The sequence below is a fragment of the Anopheles funestus genome, chromosome 2RL, assembly GCF_943734845.2.
Source record: "Anopheles funestus chromosome 2RL, idAnoFuneDA-416_04, whole genome shotgun sequence".
Taxonomy (NCBI): Eukaryota; Metazoa; Arthropoda; class Insecta; order Diptera; family Culicidae; genus Anopheles; species Anopheles funestus.
Genome location: NC_064598.1, coordinates 61,633,491 through 61,655,918, shown reverse-complemented (window position 1 = coordinate 61,655,918; position 22,428 = coordinate 61,633,491). Strand labels below are relative to the sequence as shown.

General features: G+C 44.0%; 3 protein-coding genes across 5 annotated transcripts; 2 read left to right on the top strand and 1 right to left on the bottom strand.

The window, feature by feature from the left end:
* Positions 1-488: 488 nt before the first annotated feature.
* On the top strand, positions 489-10,721 carry LOC125763726 (F-box/WD repeat-containing protein 5). Of its 2 annotated transcripts, XM_049427147.1 has the most exons (9): positions 489-1,174; positions 1,385-1,542; positions 1,623-1,800; positions 2,057-2,503; positions 2,584-2,951; positions 3,006-3,346; positions 3,426-3,576; positions 3,657-4,458; positions 10,544-10,721. In XM_049427147.1, the coding sequence occupies exons 1-8, from the start codon at positions 841-843 to the stop codon at positions 3,792-3,794; spliced, it is 2,115 nt and encodes a 704-aa protein (XP_049283104.1). In that variant the 5' UTR covers positions 489-840; the 3' UTR covers positions 3,795-4,458; positions 10,544-10,721. The 2 variants fall into 2 exon arrangements, with proteins under 2 accessions (XP_049283104.1, XP_049283103.1); XM_049427146.1 differs by having other exon boundaries at positions 2,584-3,346.
* On the top strand, positions 6,947-10,297 carry LOC125774925 (uncharacterized). Its single transcript, XM_049445295.1, has one exon. The coding sequence runs from the start codon at positions 6,947-6,949 to the stop codon at positions 10,295-10,297; it is 3,351 nt and encodes a 1,116-aa protein (XP_049301252.1).
* A 2,369-nt stretch (positions 10,722-13,090) lies between the features above and the next one.
* On the bottom strand, positions 13,091-21,388 carry LOC125763724 (solute carrier organic anion transporter family member 74D). Of its 2 annotated transcripts, none has more exons than XM_049427142.1 (7): positions 21,077-21,388; positions 17,233-17,662; positions 15,445-15,942; positions 15,023-15,367; positions 13,802-14,960; positions 13,514-13,719; positions 13,091-13,402 (listed from the first exon to the last, which is right to left on the bottom strand). In XM_049427142.1, the coding sequence occupies exons 2-7, from the start codon at positions 17,417-17,419 to the stop codon at positions 13,230-13,232; spliced, it is 2,568 nt and encodes an 855-aa protein (XP_049283099.1). In that variant the 5' UTR covers positions 17,420-17,662; positions 21,077-21,388; the 3' UTR covers positions 13,091-13,229. The 2 variants fall into 2 exon arrangements, with proteins under 2 accessions (XP_049283099.1, XP_049283100.1); XM_049427143.1 differs by having other exon boundaries at positions 21,246-21,388.
* Positions 21,389-22,428: the final 1,040 nt, after the last annotated feature.

Here is a 22,428-nt window from a genome sequence, read left to right as displayed (position 1 = left end):
TGTTGGGTCGATATTGTTGTAATTGAAATCAAAATATGACAAGATGTAGAAAAATATAAACAAAATTTAAAAGTACAAACTTGTAGCTTTAATGAGCAATATGTGGTGAAGAATTAACAATCGCGAACGTATGATTAGATTAAGCAAGACTCGAATATTGGTTTGTTGCGGAGTTGTCGATACCACACAATTGACCCATGACTCAACAAATATTCCAAACAATCTCAAAATACTTTAAACCGAAGAAAAGCTCAACTGGTAAACCATCATCTCTTGCAATCATCAATAGAGCACATCAAAAATATATCGCAGATAGTCCAGAGCCAACAAAATCGACGACGATGGTATATCATACTATGCTATACTATACTATATCATACTTTAGTAAATATTTTTTTGTCGATCAATCTACGGCGCCATGCTCGATATTCGGTGGCAAAAGAATGACATTCTTCGAATAACAAAATTGTTACTTGGGAAGTCTAGGTGCTGTCAAAGATTATTTTTATTTGCCTAACGATTATTTTGGTTTTTTTTCTTGATGTGTAATACAATTTTTCGATAGGACGCGAACATATCTGGCTAAAGTGGTGAAACAGATAATCCGTCGATTGATCTGGTACAGCAAGAACGTTCAGCTTCGTAAACTCCCGTAGTCGATTGCACGGTGGAATGCTTCCGTTCCGTGCGCCGTATTTTGCGTAGAAAGAGCAGAACAGAGACAGGAAGGAAAATCAGTAGCAACAGATACACAACGATAGTGAAAGTACGCAGCGCAACTTCCTCAAGCGTGTGTGAAAAGCTTTGGCGGGGGCGTAATAACGGTCTGAGACGATAGCCATGGCAGAAACAATTGACGATGTACCGATGGCCGACAGCAGCGAGGGCCTGATGGAGCACGATCGCGTCCGCGAAAGTATGCAATCCAATAGCTCATTTAGTTCGTCAAACAGCGAGCAGGGTGCGGACGACGGAACATACATCGATAACAGTCCGTGGGTGTTCTTGCCCGAACCGCTGTTCATCAAAATATTCCTGCAGCTTGAGGCTCGTGATGTCCTGAACGCTGGGCAATGCTGCAAGCGGTGGCACAAACTGTCCAAGGATGATTACATATGGCGGAAGTACTTCCGCAAGGAGTTCAATGTGGATGCCTCAATTCCGCTGAAAAGGGGTAGGTACTCGATTAACACACGGTACCATTACATCTTTAGAAACATTGCCAAAGAGTGAAAGAGAGAGCACAGAAGCTGCGTTCGATCAACGTGCTGCTGGTGACATAATCCACAGAGCAATCTTGTTTATAAACTGCGCATCAAGGCGTGCAGGAAAGTAGGCAGTTCATCATTCAATGACTCACGTTCCTTATTCGATAACTTTGCAGGTGCGGAATCCTGGCGCGCTGAGTACCGACGTTTGACTAATAATGTACCAATGGTCATGACGGATGTATTGACCTTCCATTCACATCAAGTACTACACGTCAGCTTCTCACACAATGGGAAAATGTTTGCCACATGCTCGAAGGATGGGTTCGTCATCGTAAGTATAGTGGAAGAACGGAACAAGAGTCTTGCACCTAGCATAATTGATTTTGATGACTTTTACGTGTTCTCTTGTAGGTATGGAATTCGGCCTACCCGTCGACGATACGCGATTCTTATGACATGCGTAAACTTAGCTGGAAATATACTCAATTTTCTCAGTTCAATCAAAGCGACACACTCCTGCTCGTGTCCGGAGTTCATTTTGGTTCGCCACACAGCACTTCCGGTGAGATTGCGGTGTTCACTGTACAACGTAAGTTTTTGATAAGTGAAAATGAGAGAAACACTCGTTTCTTTGTTAGTATCCGGATTTACATAATCGGGGGCGCTAAGCGGGAAAGCAAACGTAGCCCCTTCGAAATGCTTGAAAAGGAAAAATAGTTCTGATTTTATACACTTGCAAGCACGGGGCCCACTGCGACTGCTTAGTTCGCTACCGTTAAATCCGCCACTGAGTGAACCTTTGCAGGGGAACAAATAATGCATTTTCGTTGTTACCTCTTTTCTAGAAACAGACAACTTTAAGCTAAAGTGTCGGGTAACGAATCGGCCCTACGACATATTCGGTACATGGTTCAGTGATCAACATTTGCTGTCCGGGGATCTAAGCTGGTTGGCACACTTGGTCAGCTCGTCGATACTTTGGCTCAATAAAGCGAACCAGGAGGTCGATTCCGAGCATACGCCAGTGAGAAATCAGATGTACAAATTTTACAACCGCAATGCCAGCTCCATACGTGCGATCATGGTTGCCAACTGTCCTTGGTTGAGTGATGAAACTGAGGGTAAAAGAGAAAATGGGAAGGACGCCAATACCGGTGGCAGCGAGCTGAAATCATCCGATGAAGAACCTGGCCCCAGTAGTGGTGATCGTCGTGCGGGAAATCCACTTTCTCATTACCAGATGAATCAGGACGTAGATTCTGACGATGAGCAGGATGAAGGACTGGATGATGGCGAGTGTTTGCCATAGTATCGCCTAGCCGTACATGCGGACAGGTTGGGCTAAATAAATTTTTCCTTGTGTTCATTGCAGGTCAAGAACATAAGGCTACAGAGGATGTGCCGTACCAGTTGCTCCTTGGTGATCAGGCAGACTATGCCAGTCCGATACAGTATCTAGAGGAATTTCGGCAGGAGTATGAGGAATCCTACTACGAATCGTCGGACGACTGTCTGGAAGATGACGAGGACGATGCCGATGAGGAAGAGCTGTCCGAGGGAGAGGACGATTTGGAAAACCTTTGTCCCAAGTATCTGATATTTTCCACCGGATCAAAAACGTACACTCCGCATCAGATAGGATTCAAGCGCATCACGAGCGTAAACTTTCCGCGCCGTCTCGATCCGGGACCATCGCTGCGTGAGCGCATAGCGTTGCGCGACCGGCAGCGCGAACTACAGGTAATTATGGCCGAGATGTCACCGGAAGAAATCCGCCTGCAGTATATCTTACAGAATGAGGATCCTCCGAATGAGCCAAACTGGGCGAACTATGAAGCAGTTGCCGGCCGCTTCGACAAGGTGGACAAGCTGATTGATCTCCACGGCCACATCATCGGGATGGGGTTGAGCCCGGACCATCGCTACCTGTACGTGAATAGTCGACCGTGGCCGAAAAATTGTGTCATTCGGAACCCGCTCGATCCGCCGGCGATCGCACAGGAGATCGACATACACGTAATAGATTTGATGACACTGAAGAAGGTGGGCAAAATGCTGCGCGCTCACAAAGCGTATACACCGAATACGGAGTGTTTCTTCATTTTTCTGGACGTCTGTGATAATTATGTGGCCAGGTAGGACGAACGAGTCAGTCGGCTGTTGAGAAGATTGTAACAGAATTTAATTATTCGTTTTGTTCCCTTTTTACCGTAGCGGTGCGGAAGACATGCATGCCTACCTGTGGGATCGTTATTATGGTGTGTGTTTGGCAAAATACCAGCACTCGGATGTAGTGAATAGTGTGGCCTTTAACCCACGTGACAATGAGATGCTTGTGACGACCAGTGATGATTACGAGATTAAGGTACATTGGGTTAACAATTGATATATTGGCTTATTGATCCTAGTAGCTAATTCATACTGTTCCTCTACGTTTGCTGATAGATATGGCGATCACTTTCGAAAGCGCAAAAACTGGGCATACCAACGGTTAATCGAGCGTCGGAATTTCGCAAACAGAAAAACAATCGTCCTTCATCACAACCGCAGCAACATCAGCATGGTATGCGATCATTCGTGTAGAACTGTACTGGGCAATTCAGCAAAATTGCGTGTTTTGTGCGATATTGTAGAGAAAAAAAATCCATAGAAATTTGCTTACGGTAGCTTTAAACCTATGTGGATTAACTGCCGTGTAATGTTTCGATTCAGTTTTATATTGTTCCGTGCCTTAATTAATTTTACTACGCACGGAAGCTGCAAACAAACTATGTAAATCGTTATTTCTTTTGTTGGGCCTACAAGATAATACAAGAGGATGAGATGATCCTCTGCGTACTGCGTATGTTGGTGAATTGTACCACATCACACCTGGTGAGATAGAGAAGACTTAACCATTAATATTATGTAGTCTCGAAACCAAGCCAATGCCGAAAGTAAATTTCTCATTCCGTTTGGTGGAATGCAGCTGGAACGTTGCTGCAGCAAAAAAAACTGATGCAAAAAATTTATAAAATAGTTTGTTTTGTAGTGAAGCTAGAAAGGCATACGCTGCCACACCATATGGTTAAATGTTGCATGTGTTAAACACTTTTATCTCTAATGTTTGGATACCCATGGGTCATTTTGAATGACGACAGATTAAAAACCTTTTTATATACCCCGTACGGTAGAAATATATTAAAAATGCTTTTAAAACCATCTGGAAGATTGTTGCGTTTCTTCTAGCCGAATTGGTTAAAGCAAGGTGTTATGCTATTTGGGTATTTTTGAAATTGGTAGTTGGGAGCCAAGTATACCTCAATCATAAGGACACCTTGGCTTCCTGTAAAGTGTGCACAAATACCAATATGAATAAAGCAGAGTGCAAGTATTGAACTTAGTGAAAGGACGTGTTTTTTCTTTGCTCCCGAAATTCGTACTTGTGTCCTCTCTTGCAAATATATACAGTCCACTCGAAGAACAGTTTGGTCCTACGGAACCGGATACGTTGAAAACCAGTGTGCGTTATCTGTGCCTTTTCGCGTAAAATCGGTTTATGGAACATCCACAGTCGGATGTTAGTGGCGTGACACGTGGTGCGTCGCTACCGAGCCAATAGAGTAGCACTATCCGAAAAACAAAGGACCGTAATTCGGAAAGTGTGAGTCGTCGGATGTCAGCCCGAAGGCATTCCGATCGAAAAAAGTGCGTATTCAGTATAGAACCGCGTGCAACTTAGCTTGGCGTGGGTTTTGCCTAAAGCAAATGGCGGACCGGCGCAAGTGAAGTAGTGAGTGTGCATACGTAGTGTACAATGCAATCACCGTTTACACGGTCAAAGAAACTGAAACGAACACCAGAAAAACAATCGACATCTCATTCTCTAGAACCAACACAGCAACAACAGAAAGTAAAGAAAGATTCAAACAAAATGGATGCTCAGTTGAAGGTTTTAGTGAAGCAACGCGAGGCAGTGCGTCGAAAGCTAAGTCGTGTGAGTGCAGCCTTGTGTGATAGCGATGAACAACCCAACACCAACGTAAAAAACGTGCGCTTCCTTCAGCTCCAAGAAAAGGCTTTAGCAAACGTGTACAACGAATGCAATGAAGTGCAGAATAAAATCTACGAACTACCGCTCTCTGAAGCCGATGACGAAGAGCAGAACGATCAGTACATCGAGTTTGAGAAAGTGTTTAACGAAGTTTCGCTGAAGTTGAGCATGTGCTTAGATTCCGTGCCCAAAATGGAGGCAGCAGCTCCAGTTGTGCCATCGATCCTGCCGCAAGCTCAGCCCTACCTTCCACCGTTGAAAGTGCCCTTACCGACTTTCGATGGATCGTATGAGAAGTGGTACTCATTCAAGGCTATGTTTACTACCGTAATGAATCGATACCAGCAGGAAGAACCAGCCCTGAAATTGTTCCATCTCCGGAACAGTCTGGTCGGAAAGGCGGCAGGTATCATCGACGACGAGCTAGTAAACAACAACGATTATGAAGCAGCTTGGAAGATCCTTACGCAACGTTACGAGGATAAACGGGTTGTCGTAGACAAACACATAGAGAACCTCTTTGGTCTAACCAAAGTCAGTCGCGACAATGCAGCAAACTTGCGTAAGGTGATCGACACCTGTACGAAAAACGTCGAGGCGTTGAAAAATCACAGTTTTCCGGTAGATGGTCTTGGTGAGCAAATGCTGGTAAACCTTATAGCCAACAAGTTGGATAAGAAACTAAGGGTTGCGTGGGAAACTAAACAAAAGAAAAACGTGTTTTCAACTTACGCTACATTGATCGAGTTTTTGGAGGAGCAATGTAGAATTTCAGAGAAGATAGACACCGGCGTGAAACCTTCGACGGAAGCTGCGAAGCCAAGGGCAGTGGCAAAAACGCTAGTTGTCGGTGAATCTCAGCAACAGGAAAAATGTCCAATATGCAGCGCCATGCATGAACTAAGACACTGTGAGCTTTTCAAGCAGAAGAGTGTCAGTGAAAGGCACGAAATAGTGAAACGGTGTGGCGCTTGCTTCAACTGTTTATCGAATGGTCACCGCATCCGAGCATGTCAGTCTGGTTCTTGCCGTCGATGTGGCAAGAAACATCACAGCTTACTCCACGAAGACAACCCTAGCCATGTTCCCGCTAGTGTAGCGCCAACGTTCGTGCCTGCTGAAGCTCCGACCACCTTGTGTGCAAAAGAAGTGGATCCGGAAAGACAAACCGTGCTCTCGACCGCAGTTGTTTTAGTAGACGGTTTGTGTAGTACGCCATACCCGTGCCGAGCAATTCTGGATTCTGCATCACAACTAAACTTTGTCACCGAACGATTTGCTAACCTTCTCTCGATAAAAATGGAAACCACGGACGTCATCGTAAGTAGTTTAAATGGTAATAAAACACGTTTAAACCGTAGGTTGCGCACGACGATCAGGTCTCGTGCCGGAGACATTGTTGCTGAACTGGACTTTCTAGTGACCCCACGAATCACTGGTGAACTTCCATCGAAGTCTTTTGACATATCACAGTGGCCCATCTCGAGCGAACAGGTGCTGGCCGACCCTACCTTCAACAGAAGAGGACCTGTCGATATGCTGATTGGCGCCGATTGTTTTTGGAATTTGATGCAAGATGGCCGATGCGAACTCGGTCCTAATCGACCTGTGCTGCGATACACGAAGCTAGGTTGGATAGCCGGCGGTGTGATTGCGAGTGATACGACGATCGTTGCGCGCACACTTTGCCATACTGCTGACGATGAGTCGCTCGATCGATCTACTGAGGAACTTCTACAAGGTAGAATCCTGCGACGAGCCCCGCTCTTCTCCGAAGGCGGACGAAGAGGTGTGTCTGGAACATTTCCAACGCACTCACGAGCGAACTGCGGAGGGTCGGTATGTGGTTCGACATCCCTTCAACGAACGTAAGGGCGAGTTAGGAGACTCGCGTGAAACAGCGCTGCGACGTTTTCTGGCTCTGGAGAGAAAACTCGACAAGCAGCCGGACCTAAAGGAGCAATACTCGCAGTTCATCCGAGAGTACGAGAAACTCGGACACATGCGCGAGATTGTGGAAGCACCGAACGAGGATCCAGGGTCGGTGTTTTATCTACCTCATCACTGCGTGCTGAGGCCTTCAAGCACGACAACTAAACTCCGAGTCGTGTTTGACGGGTCGGCGAAGACGTCAACAGGTGTTTCGATAAACGACGTCTTGATGACTGGACCAACAGTCCAGAACGACCTCACTGCAATTTTGCTTCGTTTCAGAGGTTTTAGATACGTCTTCACACTCGATATTCCGAAGATGTTTCGTCAGGTGATCGTCCATCCGGAAGACACTAGGTACCAGCGAATCTTTTGGAGATACAATCGGAACGATCCAATTACAGTAAGAGAGCTGCTCACGGTTACGTATGGCTTGGGACCTTCTCCATTCCAAGCAACCATGGCGCTCAAACAAGCTGCAAACGATCATCAGGATGAGTTCCCGAGGGCTGCCGAGGTGGTCAACAGAGGAACATATATGGACGATACACTGACGGGCGCCAATACACTTGCGGAAGCATGCCAACTACAACGAGATGTGACAAAATTGCTAGCGAAAGCTTGTTTCAGCGCTCATAAGTGGTGTGCTAATCATTCCGATATCGTTGCAGGAGTAGCAGAAGATTTACGAGGAAATTCTTTTGAGGTTACCGACAACACCTGCAAGACGACCGTTAAGACGTTAGGCATTACATGGAATCCGTTTGAGGATTGGTTTTCGGTATCCGTTCCTGACTTCGACAACCTAGAAGGAATGACTCGTAGAAGACTTCTGAGTCAGCTGGCCAAGATTTTCGACCCGCTTGGATTCTTTGGGCCAGTAATTACATATGCTAAGCTGATACTACGTGAGGTCGGCGAACTGAAAATCGAATGGGATGACCCAGTCCCAACCGAAGTCAACGAGAAGTGGCAACACTTCCGAACCGAGATGACAGCGCTGAGGGAAGTCCGAGTTCCAAGATGGATTTCCTGGGAGGATGTGCTCAAGTTGGAACTGCAAGGGTTCGCTGACGCATCCGACCAAGCCTATGGTGCATGTTTGTACATACAGGGATCTTTTGCCAACGAGGAGTCCAGGATGCAACTGATTTGCAGTAAGTCCCGAATTCTACCGAAGAAGAGAAATCCGAAGGAGAAGGCCATTACGACCCCTCGAGCTGAACTGTTGGCGGCACTGTTACTAGCAAGAATGGTCGTAAAGTTCCTGAATGCTACGGAGCTTCAAATTGAGTCTGTTCATCTATGGAGCGATTCAAAAATCGTCTTGTCTTGGCTTAAGAAACCACCGGAGCTCCTGCAGACGTACGTTTCAAATCGGGTAAGGGAGATTCAACAACTCGACCAATCATTCCACTGGCATTACATTTCCACTTACGAGAATCCAGCCGATTTGATTTCCCGTGGAGTCACGCCTAAGAAATTGATTAGATCAACGATGTGGTGGCAACCGTGGCCACTGCAACTCATCACCAAGAATGCGGACGAATTGGAAATACCAGACAACGAGCTACCAGAAATGCGATCTGGAGTGACGTTGACCATGACTGTTCCTTTCGAACGTTTCGCGATGTTTGAGAGGTTGAGCAGTTTTACAAAAATGGTTAGGAGTATGGCCTACTTGGTGCGTTTTGCTAGGTTCATCAAGTCACGCAAAACGGAGCTGGTAAAGGGTCGACTCACAGCGATAGAGATGCGTACAGCGACGTACGTAATTGTGCGGATGGTTCAACGCGAAGCTTTCCAGCCAGATATCCTCGCGCTGATGGACGGTGCAAACAAAAACCGTCGACTAAATGGACTGAAGGCGTTTTGGGATCCCGACGATGGCATTTTACGAGTAGGGGGTAGAATCAAGCGAGCTCTCATACCATACGATAGTCGTCACCAGATGCTGCTACCAGCTAAGCATCCTGTCACCGAGGCACTTATTCGTGAACTACACAACGACAACTTGCACATCGGACAAAGAGGTTTGCTTGCAGTTGTACGTCAACGGTACTGGCCACTGAATGTGAAGAGCATCATCCGTAAGGTAATACGAAAATGTATCGTATGCTTCAAGGCAAATCCATTGAAGACGACGCAGATAATGGGTGATTTGCCGTCGTATCGTGTTCAGCCAGCACCTGTCTTTGCGAATACAGGTGTGGATTACGCTGGTCCCTTCTTGATTAAGTCTTCCACAACTCGCAAGCCACAAATTACGAAGGCCTACGTCTGCTTGTTCGTATGCTTGCAAACTCGAGCCGTACACGTGGAATTGGTCTCGGACTTGACGACGGATGCCTTCCTTGCAAGCTTGCGACGATTCACCAGCCGTCGCGGATACCCGAAAACTATACGTTCTGACAATGCAACCAACTTTGCAGGGGCCAAAACGGAGTTGCATGAGCTTTGGCGTATGTTCCAGAACGAATGCGCCACGAAGAAGATCACCGATTATTGCACTGACAAGGGTATTGACTGGTCGTTCATACCACCTCGAAGTCCGCACTTTGGTGGTATATGGGAGGCTGGCGTGAAGCAGGTCAAACACCACTTGAAACGAATTGTTGGTGAAAGAAAACTAACGTACGAGGAGCTCTACACGACGCTGACACAGGTAGAAGCGGTATTAAACTCTCGACCTTTAATACCGAGCTCTGATGATCCGTCCGATTACACTGCAATCACCCCAGCACATTTCCTGATAGGGAGGGAATTGCAAACTATTCCTGAACCTGACTATTCTATCCTTAAAGAAAACCGTCTCTCACGATGGCAGTTGGTGCAGTCTATGCTGCAACACTTCTGGAGACGGTGGACTGCAGAGTATCTGCCGGAGCTGCAGAATCGTTCGAAATGGTTGAAGCGGAAGGAGATCAAGGTGGGATCTCTTGTGCTGCTGATAGACCAGAATACACCACCTCTGCAGTGGCCTCTTGGAAGAATAGCGGCTGTACACCCCGGAGATGACGGTGCAACGCGCGTCGTTACTGTTAGAATGTCGAATGGAGCGGAGTTCAAACGTGCGGTAACCGAAGTCTGTTTGTTGCCGTTAGACGAAGATGAAGATTGAAATACTATTTCAACGCCGGGGAGGATGTAATGCTATTTGGGTATTTTTGAAATTGGTAGTTGGGAGCCAAGTATACCTCAATCATAAGGACACCTTGGCTTCCTGTAAAGTGTGCACAAATACCAATATGAATAAAGCAGAGTGCAAGTATTGAACTTAGTGAAAGGACGTGTTTTTTCTTTGCTCCCGAAATTCGTACTTGTGTCCTCTCTTGCAAATATATACAGTCCACTCGAAGAACACAAGGTTTTTGAATCCAAATTTTAAGTCGCGATTCTGTTGGGATGAAAAATTAAAAAAGAAAAGAGGTATGGAATAGCTGTGAACAAGTAGGTAAAGCAGACATTTTAGCAAACCAACAATCAGTCGTAAAAGTGAACAAAACAAAAAAAAACGAAATAAAAAACCGGTTCGTTAAACGTTATTTATGTATTGTTGTGATATTTTCGGTTCTACTAGTAATGAGAAAACGTTTTCAAGGAAGACGTTAAAGGAATTCATCTGACTTTATGTGTCTTGTCTAGCTAATGTCCTTTTGTGATAATTGAACAACTAACCCAAAAGATTGTGCCACTAAGGATTGGACGCATAGATTATTATCAAACGTTACGATCGTGCAACAGAACTCATCTACACCGTGAACTGCTAATCTGATTTCCGGGTGAACCCTACCTCAGTTAATGGTTCTGGCAAGTAGGTATTACGTCTTGGTCACATTAATCATTAATCCAATTCATTGTCTTGTTTTGTTCGGGTGTACGCTTCGCTATCGTCACAGATTTATATCCAATGACATAATCGAAGCCAAGACATTTTAAAAAAGGTCTGAAAATTGCGCTTATATGTCTGCTGTGGTGATCTACAGGTGTAGTTGAAATGGGGTAAACGTTGGAAGAACGTACTACGAGGGGTCATGTGCTTGGTAGAGACCAAGTTTATAAATCAAAAGCCGACTATCGTTAGTCAGCTGGTGAGTGTTATATCATACACAGTTTGAATGCTCTCTAACATACTACTGTAGGATGGTGTCTTGTGCCTCAAGCGTATATCCTGAGTCCTCTTTTATTTTAATTGTTAACCATTTATATGTTTTTTCTATAATTCTACCTGATACTTTCCCTTGATCACCAATTCTACAATATCCTCTGCAAACAGATGTATCTTTTAAAATGTTGTTAACTTGTTCTTTCTCTGGTTTCGCTCTAATTGCCTTTTACAATGTCCTCTATAATAACACGATTTTTCTCCTATTTGCGTAATAAAACTAATGTTATTGATCGCTAGTGATGTTTCGCTATTTTGCGGAGCTAACTATCCTTCTTCTTCTTGGCTTAACGACCTTACAGGCCACGCCGGCCATTTCTGGCTTACAACACTTATTTTACCACGTAGCCGGATAGTCAGTCCTTGCTACGGGGGGACGCTCCGGATGGGATTTAAACCCGGTCCTGCCGTGTGGACCGTCGCCGTTTGTCACATATACCACCGGGCCGCCCCCGGCTAACTATCCTACGATCTCTATTTCTGTTTTATAACTCTCACAATGGGACGCTATTTATCGAAAAATCCATCATGTAAGAAAGTTGGTTGCAGATCTTATGGCATTTGAGTTGCTATATGAGGATCGTAAAATATTGTGATCGACATGCGCAGGAGCTAGCTGGCAAGCCGCCGAGAGAGAATGTCAAATTTTGATGAACTCAACTGTGTTCGTCCCTATGCACCCATGTTGAGCGTTCGATGGTGCATATAATTAATTACTATGCTAGTCATGCTTCTGACGAACGGAAGTGAGGTAGGCATAGGTCTAAATAACAGTCGAGATGTTTGTTTGACTTTCGTGTATGAATGAGACATTTTATTTTGATGTCATTGCTGGTCCACTTTCTTCAGTGTCATCAAATCTATTATGTGTATTTCGATATCCTGTGCGATCGCTGGTGGTTTGAACGGGTTACTAATGGCACAATTTTTCGGTCACTGCTTCTGGGTTTTACCTAGGACTATCACACTGTAGTCTTTTCATACATGTAGATTCTGCGATCTTCGCTTTTGGTCACGATATAAAATGTTTTATTGGAGAATTCTTTTCCCATCAGCCGATTTCTTCTCCCTTAATTTGCTTGGGCGACAGGACGGAGCCAAACCGATGATTAGACTTGTGAGAGCTAGAAGTCCCTCCTAAACGGACCATCAAGTTACACTAACAGGGCGAGAGCATACCAATGAATACCGTTCTCTACACACGTATTCCAGAGGATACTAGTAACGGATCATTTTAATCACGTAGCTGCATAGTCAGTCCTTCCGCCATATGGGGGAACATTCCGAATGGTATTTTTTAACGCAACTTCAATATATATGCCACCCAAACGTAAGTGATCGCATATGAATGGATCATCGTTTATAATTTACTTTGCTTTCAACCACTTTGTTGATGTCAATCTCATGTACAATTTCAATGGCTTAGTGGCCTCTTTCCTCTCAAAGATTAGGCGCCTCCATTGAATGTAGTCTAGGAGTGCAATTAGCTAAATTTAATTACATTTGCTACCATTTTATAAGTGATAAAACATGTAGTAATAGCAAGTCTATCGAGAGCAATGGACGTCGTAAGCGTTGAATCATCAAACTTTATGTCTTTGTGCTGGACCAGTAAGCGGTGATTATTTGCCCGTCTGACCCGATTTGATAGAGCCGTGTATTAACACAGTTTAATGGGTTGCCGAATCTTACCTTCTGATTCAAATTTAAGCAAGCCTCAGCGAAAGAAACACATGGAAGCAGCATCCCTAACATGATTAAGACGTATACCATTTATTGTAAATTAACCCTTATCTCTTATTGACCATAAACAGTACATCAAATGTATGTTAACAGTAGTACATTTACACAGCTTGTTATACCACCGCACACGGCGCATGGTTGCGTATCACGTATCATGTTTAAACGCATGATTACTGATTGGTTCTGGGTGAACTTTGTTGTTCTGTTGCTGCTGCTGTCGTTGCTGCTGTTCCGCTAGTTCACGTTCCCCGTACAGGTCTAACGTTTTGCCGTACCACCATACCAATCCATCGAAGAATACTCCAACTGATGTAAGACCTGTTGATATGGGTTGATGCAATTGAAATGAATAAGATCGTATCTCGGAAGTTATTAGTGGCAAACTAAATCCACTCGAAAGGATAGAAAACAGTTAAGGAGATTACTTACACAGTGCTGTTATGTTGATATAATACCGAAACAGTTTCTGATCGTACAGCTGACAGTTGCCCCGTTTGCCGCACTCTTCCGTCCACACCAAGCACGTGCTGTCGATGATTCTGCCATAAATAATTGGGCCGGGAATTAACGCGAACAGACTGATCATCATCAGTATCAAACCTTGGGTGAAGGATTTGTCCTGTTTCGAGACGCATCTAGAATGGGGATAAGCGACATGTTAGTATAGAAGTAAAGGGCACTCTCTGGGTAACCCATTTACAGTCCTCCCTTTCTTACCGATAATTAACAAGCAGGTTACCGATCCGTCCCGATGCACCCAAACAATTGATAATGCTGGAGATGATGGAGAACAGATAGAAACCCATTGCACAGCCTTTCACACAAGCACCAGGTATCAGTTTCGCCGTGTACAGTATACTGTTCGGTGGGCTCGAAGCGGTTGTTGTCGAATATTGTTGTTGCTCATCAATCTTTTCCACCGCTCGCTTTCGTCTGCTGGATCCTTCTGCAGGTGGTTCTGTAGCATCCTCGGGGACGTTTTCTGTCACAGGAGGCACCGTAGTCTCTTCATCGTCCTCTTTATTCTCAGTCTTTGCAGTAGATTCATCGGGAACGTCTTTAGGTTCTAGGTAGGGATCTTCCTTTAGCTCGTCATGTGAGAGAGTATAGTTGACCACTGGTTCATTGCCAGCTAACAATTTGATTGTGTCTGTTCCGAGGCTAGGTGTCATTGTATCCGGATGTTCGATCGTTGACGAACTAGTACTCATAGTGACCGAAGGTAACAAACTTTTCGTAGTACTTTCTTGACCCGTTCCAGGTGTATTGGTGTGAGGATCATAAGGATTAGTCGTCCGTGTGTATGAGGTTGTTGTCGACCGTTCCCAGGGTAGTTTTGTGATTGGTGAATAGTTTTCATTCTGGCAGGAGCAACTGTCGTAATACTTTTCGGTCATGTGCCACGTATCGCAACCGGCATGACAGGCGGAAAAGAATGTAATGCCCGTTTCCTCCTGACAGATCGGACTGTAAGGGATCCCGTCGCAATGGCAGTGACTGTTACAGTCTGTCGTCAGATTGAGCCGACCCTTTACCAACGGCATGGTACCGTCCGGACAGGTGAGGAAAAGGTAGGATATCTGTCCAGCCATGTATCCCGCACCGACGATCACGTTCCAGAAAAGCAGCTTTTTGGGCGAAGGCTTTTTCTTCGATATGATAATGCCGGATATCAAAAATCCAGCTACCATACCGAAAAGCGTTATTGGACCAGTTATGACCGTCGCGTTAGCAGTGGATTTATGGAACTGCACCTCGATGTACTTGCTTAGGAACGTTATGTACCCGCTAGAACCGAGAATGTAGAATATGCCGGACAGTATGTTGAACATGAGTAGCTTATTCTTCAGAAGACGGATCAGGGCTACAGGAAAATCTGGAAATCAAGCAGCGAACGTTAGAAGCGGCTGGTCCATAAGAACATTCTTGCATTCGTACCTTTCAGTTGCGGGAACTCTACAATGCTTTCGGCAAACTCAGATGCATTCTCCGACACGGTGCGCTGTTGTCGTTTGCTAAGACTTTCTTTCTCCTTGCCGAATGCTTCAGCATCGTTCATCAGAATGACTGGCACGGTGGAATGCGGTCGCTTTGTGTTGGATTCCACCGATTTGGGTTTTTTCGGTATCTCCTTCGGAAACATACCGATAAGAAAGGCAAAGATGATCATCGCAACGCCGAGCAGTATCCAGCCCAACCACCATGCTCCCAACCAGCGCGGATCGGAGCTATCGATAATCGGTGTCTTGGTGGGATCAATGTAGATCTTAAGCGCAAAGTATCCTGAAAGGAAAAAAGAACGATAATCCCTTTTATGACACCATTTCCCCTGGTGGCTTTGAAACGCTCGTTCTACCTACCAAGTGCAAACCCAACGACTGGTCCGAAGGTGCGCAGAGAGGACGCATACGCCAACATTAGCGGTGTGTTGGTTTTCTTCGTGTTATCATCCAGGTACGTTTGGCCCAGCGAATAGTACAGCGTGTTGCCGATACCGAGCACGAACTGGGACAGAAAGATCAGTACCAGCGGTACGACCGATATTGTCTCGAGACATTCCTTCGGTGACGACGCATCCAAGCACAGCCGGTTAGTGCTCTTCACCATGAATGTGTAGTTTTGGTGCGTTCGTATCCGTGCTTCGTCTTCCTCCCGTTCGCGGATATACTCCTTGGTAAGTTGGAGTGCCTCATCGCCAGCACCGTAGATAAAGTGTGGCAGAGCGAGAATGAAACAGGAAAGTGCACAGAACACTACACCCCAAGCAATCCAGCGAGGCCGGTTCCGATGGCCGCCGACGTACGACAGTATGAGAGATAGCAGGATCTGAGATATTTCGTTACCACTCAGGATGATACCTGCAATAGGAAAGCATGCAATAATAAAGACGCACGATTTGTTAAGTCATTTGATTTGATTTAATCTCTTTGCGTGTGTGTGTGTTTGTTAAGTTTGGTTTAGCAGTGAGCTTATAGCGTCGGGAAATGTTGAATGGCAACTGAGGCTTTGGCTATGGAGCGATAAAGCAATGCCGTTTCCCTATTGTGAGCAATCAATCAATCAGCCAATCAATCAATCATCCAATAAAATGGCGCCAAATGTAACTACTAAGTGCTCCTCTAAGGCTCTAAGAAGATGCACACAACTAACACGAGGAGATTTAAAATGGAGTTGAGCGAAAACACAAAAGCAAGAAGAAAACCTCCACAAATGTGTCAGTACTACTTGTTGACATGGTGTCCTATTAGAGAGAAAAAAAGAAGCTTTTCTTTTATCAGATATCAGCGAAGAAAAACAGCTGTTTACCGATCGATAACATTGTGCAGCTGTGTATCAGCATGCGAGAGAGTAAAAGTACTGAAACACTCGTCCGTTTTGCCAACGTTTACATGGCGTCTGGTAACGATAGGAGTACTCGTTGCATAACGCACAACAAGCTTAGCAAAAAAGGGGAAACAATTCAGCTTAACGACTCACATTTTAAAGCCTTCCATCCAGTCTTTTGCCTTCCGCGTCAAGGATTTCCCTTAAGGTTGCTATTTGTTCAGTAGTTGAACGGTGAGTAGTAGATAAAGTAGCGACACTACTTGAACTTATCGGAGGAATCCATTCGCTGTGGAGGCCACTGTATCACAGCCAGTTGTGCACAGGTTATTGACATTGTGGTTAGTGAGTTTTCCATTACAAATTCCACCTTCGATAGGGCGATGGGTTTCGATCAGATTGGTGGTAGAAAAGGATTGTCCAAGATGCGTGTGCGTGAAATATTTAGTGGAAAATTTTGTGTAAATTGGGAATTGATCAGATATGAGATAACTGAAATAGTGGATGCCTTTTTGGAAAACATATAATGGCGCATGGTATTATCACAAAAAAACTTCAGCCAAGTGGTAACGCTCAATAAAGACGTTGACAGCAAGGGTATTAGTACAGCAATATCAATACGCGGTCTAGACGACTAACGAACGTGCCAAATGATAAAGCCGATCGGTTTCCTTTGCTGATAGAGAACCTCCGACAGATTCGCTCCACTGACTCCTTAGTATTTGTAACGCACAGGCGACTGTACGGGTACGGGTTCATCTCCATTAAAATAGCGATTAGCATTTTTGTCCCGCATCCGTTTTTGCAATTACCCATCTACTTACCAGTGGTCGAGGAAGGTATTTTGAAGCGTTTCTCCAGCGTGGTGAGTGTGATGACGAAGTAGATGTATGCCATCGCTTGCACGGTCCCGAGAAACCCATACACCATAATAAACGATCGCGGCGTGGCAAACCGCTGTAGCCAGGCCGGATGCCAGCAGGATATACCGCAAAGCTGATTGGACTTCATGTTGCAACGTTGTACCTAGACTACAGCCCTCTAAACACCACCTGTCCGATGTTCCACTACCACTTGCACGTCACTTGTTGAACACCCACCGTAGAACTCACTTCCAAAAGGGATAAGTACTAGCCTATGCACTGCACTTACTGTGACGAGCGAACCGGTCCGTTCGGTTCCAGTTAGGTTTTGTTAGTTCGCTGCAAAAGTCCCGAAAATCACTATCACTTATCATTGCGTGCGTCGAACGGGCTGGAACGAAACGTTGGAAGATGCGCTTGATTCGATAATGACCACGCAACTCGCCGCCCGCTAAGGCCACTCCGGACGGTGGAAGAAAACTTTCCCGTGGATTCGCCCACGATGGCAACCGATCCCGCGCACGACTGTTGCCCGATTGATTGATAGAGGGTGCGATATATTTGGTGTTGGGCCCTCGCTCACAGGACAAGTGCTGATACGAACGGCCGTACCGTGTTTGGCTGCGAGATAATCAGATCATTTATCGGAGAAGAGTGTAACGGGGGAATTGTTTCAGGTCCCGTGGGTCGGAACGGTAATGGGGCGCAGAGCAGAAGGAGGCAATGAATGGACAGTTTTTTTTTGTTATTTGTCTTTCATCGTGACCGTTTTGATGGGCAATGACAATCCAGCGAAAAGCCTGGAGGATGGTTCGATATAGGGTACCGTCCATTGTTGGACAAGACCGCCCATGGTAGCGACGAGAGTTCCACTTCTCGTGGAAACACCAAAACAACCTGTCCTGTCCGGCTATCATCACTCTACCCAAGCATGCATAATTTGAACAATGGCGCATAGTTAGTTGTTCATTCATGTAGGTGTGTAAGTGCTTTGTGGGTTTGATGATGCGGTATTGACACCTGCTCCCATTGAGGGTTAATTTTATTGATACGCGTCAATGTGTTGTCGCGTTGGAGGAGATAATACGGAGATAACTGCCATTGAATGTATGGTGAAGGGTTTCGGGAGATTTGTTGCTGTACTATCAGGTGAATTTTACACGATAAGAAGCCGCTGCTAAATTACGTCCATAACGCGTGTAAAAATTGAAAAGGGAAAGGATGTTATCGGGCCTGGCAGGATTTGCCGTACATTTCCTGCTTCGCTGTGCGCACACAGAATACTAAAGAGGTATGCTTTGTGTGGGGTCGACTATTTTAGTAATTTAAAATGAATGCCATCGAAATTGGTTTGCCTTATGGGACAGCTAAGAAATGTACTAACAATGCTTGTGCTTTTACGTGGACGTTATCGTGGTAGTTAACAAGCGTTGTGAAACGCACGCACGATCGTGTATCGAAGTTCGATATAAAAAAAAACGAACAAAGACTGGTTCAGACAAGGAAGTCCTTTAAATTTTAGTGTGGAAAGGAACCTCTCATTTTGATGATAATCGACAACTTATGACGGTTATTTAGATAATAGCAATTCAAGGAGTAGTGCTGAGGACATACGTGCAGACTATTTCCAAACAAACTTCAATATGATTAGTTGATCTTAGGCTCAGAAATAAAGAGTCTTGCAGACTTTTTTCAAACTACATATTGTACATATTAGTTACTACAAAACTACATATTAGTTCTTCTTAGACTCAGGAATACTCAGGGACTTTCTACAAACAAACTTCAACATGATTAATGTTTCTTAGACTCAGGAACAAAGTGTATTTATTTTTTTTAAGAATTCAAACCGTATTAGCACGACCAGGCCGTTCTACCTGAATAAAGAAAAAAAAATCAAACCGTAGAAAATTTCGAAATGATGTCATGAGTCGTTCTCAGTACAAATAGCACGAGATGTGAACCATTGCACTTGATGCTGCGTTGTCGACAAATAGCATTTAACGTCCGAACATGACAAACACTAGAGTTTTAGGAGGAAAGTTCAAGAGATTGTTATGATTATACAATGAAAATGGTCTGAAAAGGAATTTTAATAATTAAAAAAAGGTTTCTTTTATAAGGCTTTTACTATTACTTTTTGGCATAATTTAACATTATCAATGTTATTTTTGGGACTAAAACTTTAACAAATAAGCTTGATCTACGACTAATGGCTTTCCTTCTCCATATATAGGGAGAGTTTTATATTAAAGCAACATAAAGAATCATAATTCAACACGATGATCGTTCTTGATCAAATAAATGGTTTTAGTTTTAGTAGTTAGACTAGTTTCTTTTTAGTTTTTCATGAGATTTTCGTTTTAGAATTCCCACTTCACTTCAAGATCCAAGATCCAATGAAATTACAAATCTTTTGTAGAATGTTTCCAGTAACGGGTGGTTTACTTTTTTGTCTTTCCATTCGATTATCATTGAATGCGAAAAAAGCAAACTTTTTCTTTAGTTTTTTGTTTAGCCACTTTTTACTTCTTGTGGCGTGTTTTGCGTGTTTACACGCATGGATGCAGTAAACAAATTGAAAACTTGTTCAGTAATGCTACCACTGATGATGATGAGCTGGGAAGCTGTATGAACATAATGCGTAAAGGTCGTACAACCGGTTTTAGAATTTCTACTCCAACACCAACCGTAGGCATTCTCAACATGTTCAATACCTTTTTCGTGTTAGAAAATGAGCGCAAATGTCAATACACCGGCGGTTACGATCTAGCGCATTGGGTGACGCAAAGAGTAATTTAAGTGATTGAAACAACTTACTTCATACGAACGCTGAACATGGGAACAGATAAAAAACAACATCTTAAAAAGGCTAGGCAGAGCTTTGTTACGTATTGAATAAACTGCAAACAGTGCAGCGTTTGTTAAATAATGTTAAACAATAGGTACTTCCACCATTTATTTTAAAGCACGATCTTTAAAGCACTCTGCTGCCCACGTATGACACTTCAAATTTTTCGTTCAAACATGGTCATAAATCAATATCGGAAAACTATGAGAAAAAACGACTATAAAATAGTCTATCACACAATCACAAACATGCAAACGCGCCGCTTTGCAAATTAGCGGATGTTCTGGAAATCTTCATGATCATTAGCTTTTTCACCATCGTGTTCGTGTGTTTGTCGGTGATCATTTTGGATAACGTTTAATTCATAGTATTGCATGCTGGATTTTACTTTTTTTAATCTCAAAATTTCCACCACTCATCCCAGCCAGCAACAATGGGACAGCGTTCCGGCACGACAGATGATCAGTAGGTCAGCTTTATCCACTACAATCCGCGCTACGAGCTACAGTAATAACACGAGTAGTGAGAACATTCTTTTGCGGTCACGCTGTTTCTAGATAGTGAACACACGTGGAACACTCTACAGCACGGATGCGCTCATGTGAGCATAGCATGGTTCCGAAAAAAAAAATGTTTCCAAATGAATAAAAAAAACCCGTTCCGACAACAAAACGGTAACGTGGCCCACAAGCGTCACAAGCGTCGGTGTCTACAGTGGACAGTAGTAATTTCACACTATTATCATAATAACATCAGCGCATCTGTGCTTCCGCACACCCGACAGAGAACGCGCGAAGGGACGGAAATTTGTGGCGTTGAGTAGGCGCACAATAGAACCGTGGCAGTAATTTGATCACCGTACGAAACCTGAGCCTGAGCGCGATTGGTAAAATGATTTTGCGAATGGGATTTAAAGTGTTTAATTATGTAGCACATTTTTGTCACATTCATTACTTTAGTGTATTTTGCGTTGCCTCAAAAGCAGCACAAGCATGCATTTGTATTGTGAAGATGTGAAGACTTTGAGTTTCGCATTAAGTGTCACACACATCCACTACCGCGCACAATCGATAAGCACATTTAAGAAAAGCTTCAAGTACGGCGGGTCAAACTTTGTGCACACATTTTTATTTGGATATTTCGTCGACCAGCTTGGTCACTTGGTCTGGAAGTTTCACTCGATTGGCACCGCGGGACATCGCGCTCGAAAGCTGCTCGACCACTTGTTAAATGTGCCTGCAGTGCGCACGGGACGTGATCTCAAACTAAAGAATGAGAGCTTCCGATGGCCAATGAACGCTGCAGCGAAGCGGTGTCAGGGATGCTCAATCGTTAGTATTTGAATCATAATTGAAGAAATTGGTTGATATGAAATACTGTCGCGTGCTAACCTCGCAACGCCTTTCTCTAGATATGCGCTGGTCACTCCGACTAAAGAGTAATTATCACTGACTCGTTCTGTTGGTGAATGCCAATTTTATTACACTATTTTGCGGTTTTATAGCTAATTATTGTTGACTGATCGACCAATTCTACATATGGTTTTTTATTCTTATTGTATTTTGTGCTGCGATCGAGCAGTCGATCGATCATCATGCAAGCTCCCGGGAGGCCTTAACAGGAATGATAGTTTGGGCCTATATAAACTATTGCACTAAGTTTATGCCGTAGTTTTTTTTGTGATGTCAAAGTTGTAAACCCCAGCTTTGAGGTTTGCTAAGTAAAATGATATAAGTTTTAATTTATCTTCTCTGTATTGTTGTATTTGGTAATTTAATTTTAGTATTGTGCTTTAATAATCCTATGAAAAATGTCATTCATATGAATCTTCAGTGAAGAGACATTAAAATCATGAGTCGACACCTTAAAGAATGCTTTTGGGCTTACAAAACCTAATAAAATCATATCTCTAAGGTGTTAGGATTTTACACATTTACACATTAACGTGTTTGGCTTCAGAAAAATTGTTATTATTTTACAAAAGAAATAACCGAAATGACCGACCCGGTATAGTAGCGGCCCCAGACTTTCGCACCCGATGGGACCGGTACTAAATCCAACCCTGGGCGTACTCTAAACTATCAAGACCTCTTGTTGTTCCACAGTAAAAGAAAACATAGTCTAAGTACTGATAGCATTCGGTTATGAAGATCGATTGAGCAGAATTTTGTTTTCTTACAACTGTTTCCTTTGTGGCATTAGAACGTAAAGGGATATCTTGCGTTGCCTGCTATTTATAGCTTTCTCTTCGAATCTTTGAGGATCACCAGTTCTCCATTGGAATCTTTAAGGATGCATAAGCCTTT

What these genes read in the sequence shown, in the direction of transcription:
- LOC125763726 (XM_049427146.1), top strand. Translation starts at nt 841, where the DNA reads ATGGCAGAAACAATTGACGATGTACCGATGGCCGACAGCAGCGAGGGC. An exon ending in CGAAGGATGGGTTCGTCATC is followed by an intron (nt 1,543 to 1,622) that starts GTAAGTATAGTG and finishes GTTCTCTTGTAG; the next exon opens with GTATGGAATTCGGCCTACCC. An exon ending in GGATGAAGGACTGGATGATG is followed by an intron (nt 2,504 to 2,583) that starts GCGAGTGTTTGC and finishes TGTTCATTGCAG; the next exon opens with GTCAAGAACATAAGGCTACA.
- LOC125774925 (XM_049445295.1), top strand. Translation starts at nt 6,947, where the DNA reads ATGAGTCGCTCGATCGATCTACTGAGGAACTTCTACAAGGTAGAATCC.
- LOC125763724 (XM_049427142.1), bottom strand. Translation starts at nt 17,419, where the DNA reads ATGAAGTCCAATCAGCTTTGCGGTATATCCTGCTGGCATCCGGCCTGG. An exon ending in AATACCTTCCTCGACCACTG is followed by an intron (nt 15,943 to 17,232) that starts GTAAGTAGATGG and finishes TTCCTATTGCAG; the next exon opens with GTATCATCCTGAGTGGTAAC. An exon ending in AGTCGTTGGGTTTGCACTTG is followed by an intron (nt 15,368 to 15,444) that starts GTAGGTAGAACG and finishes TTTTCCTTTCAG; the next exon opens with GATACTTTGCGCTTAAGATC.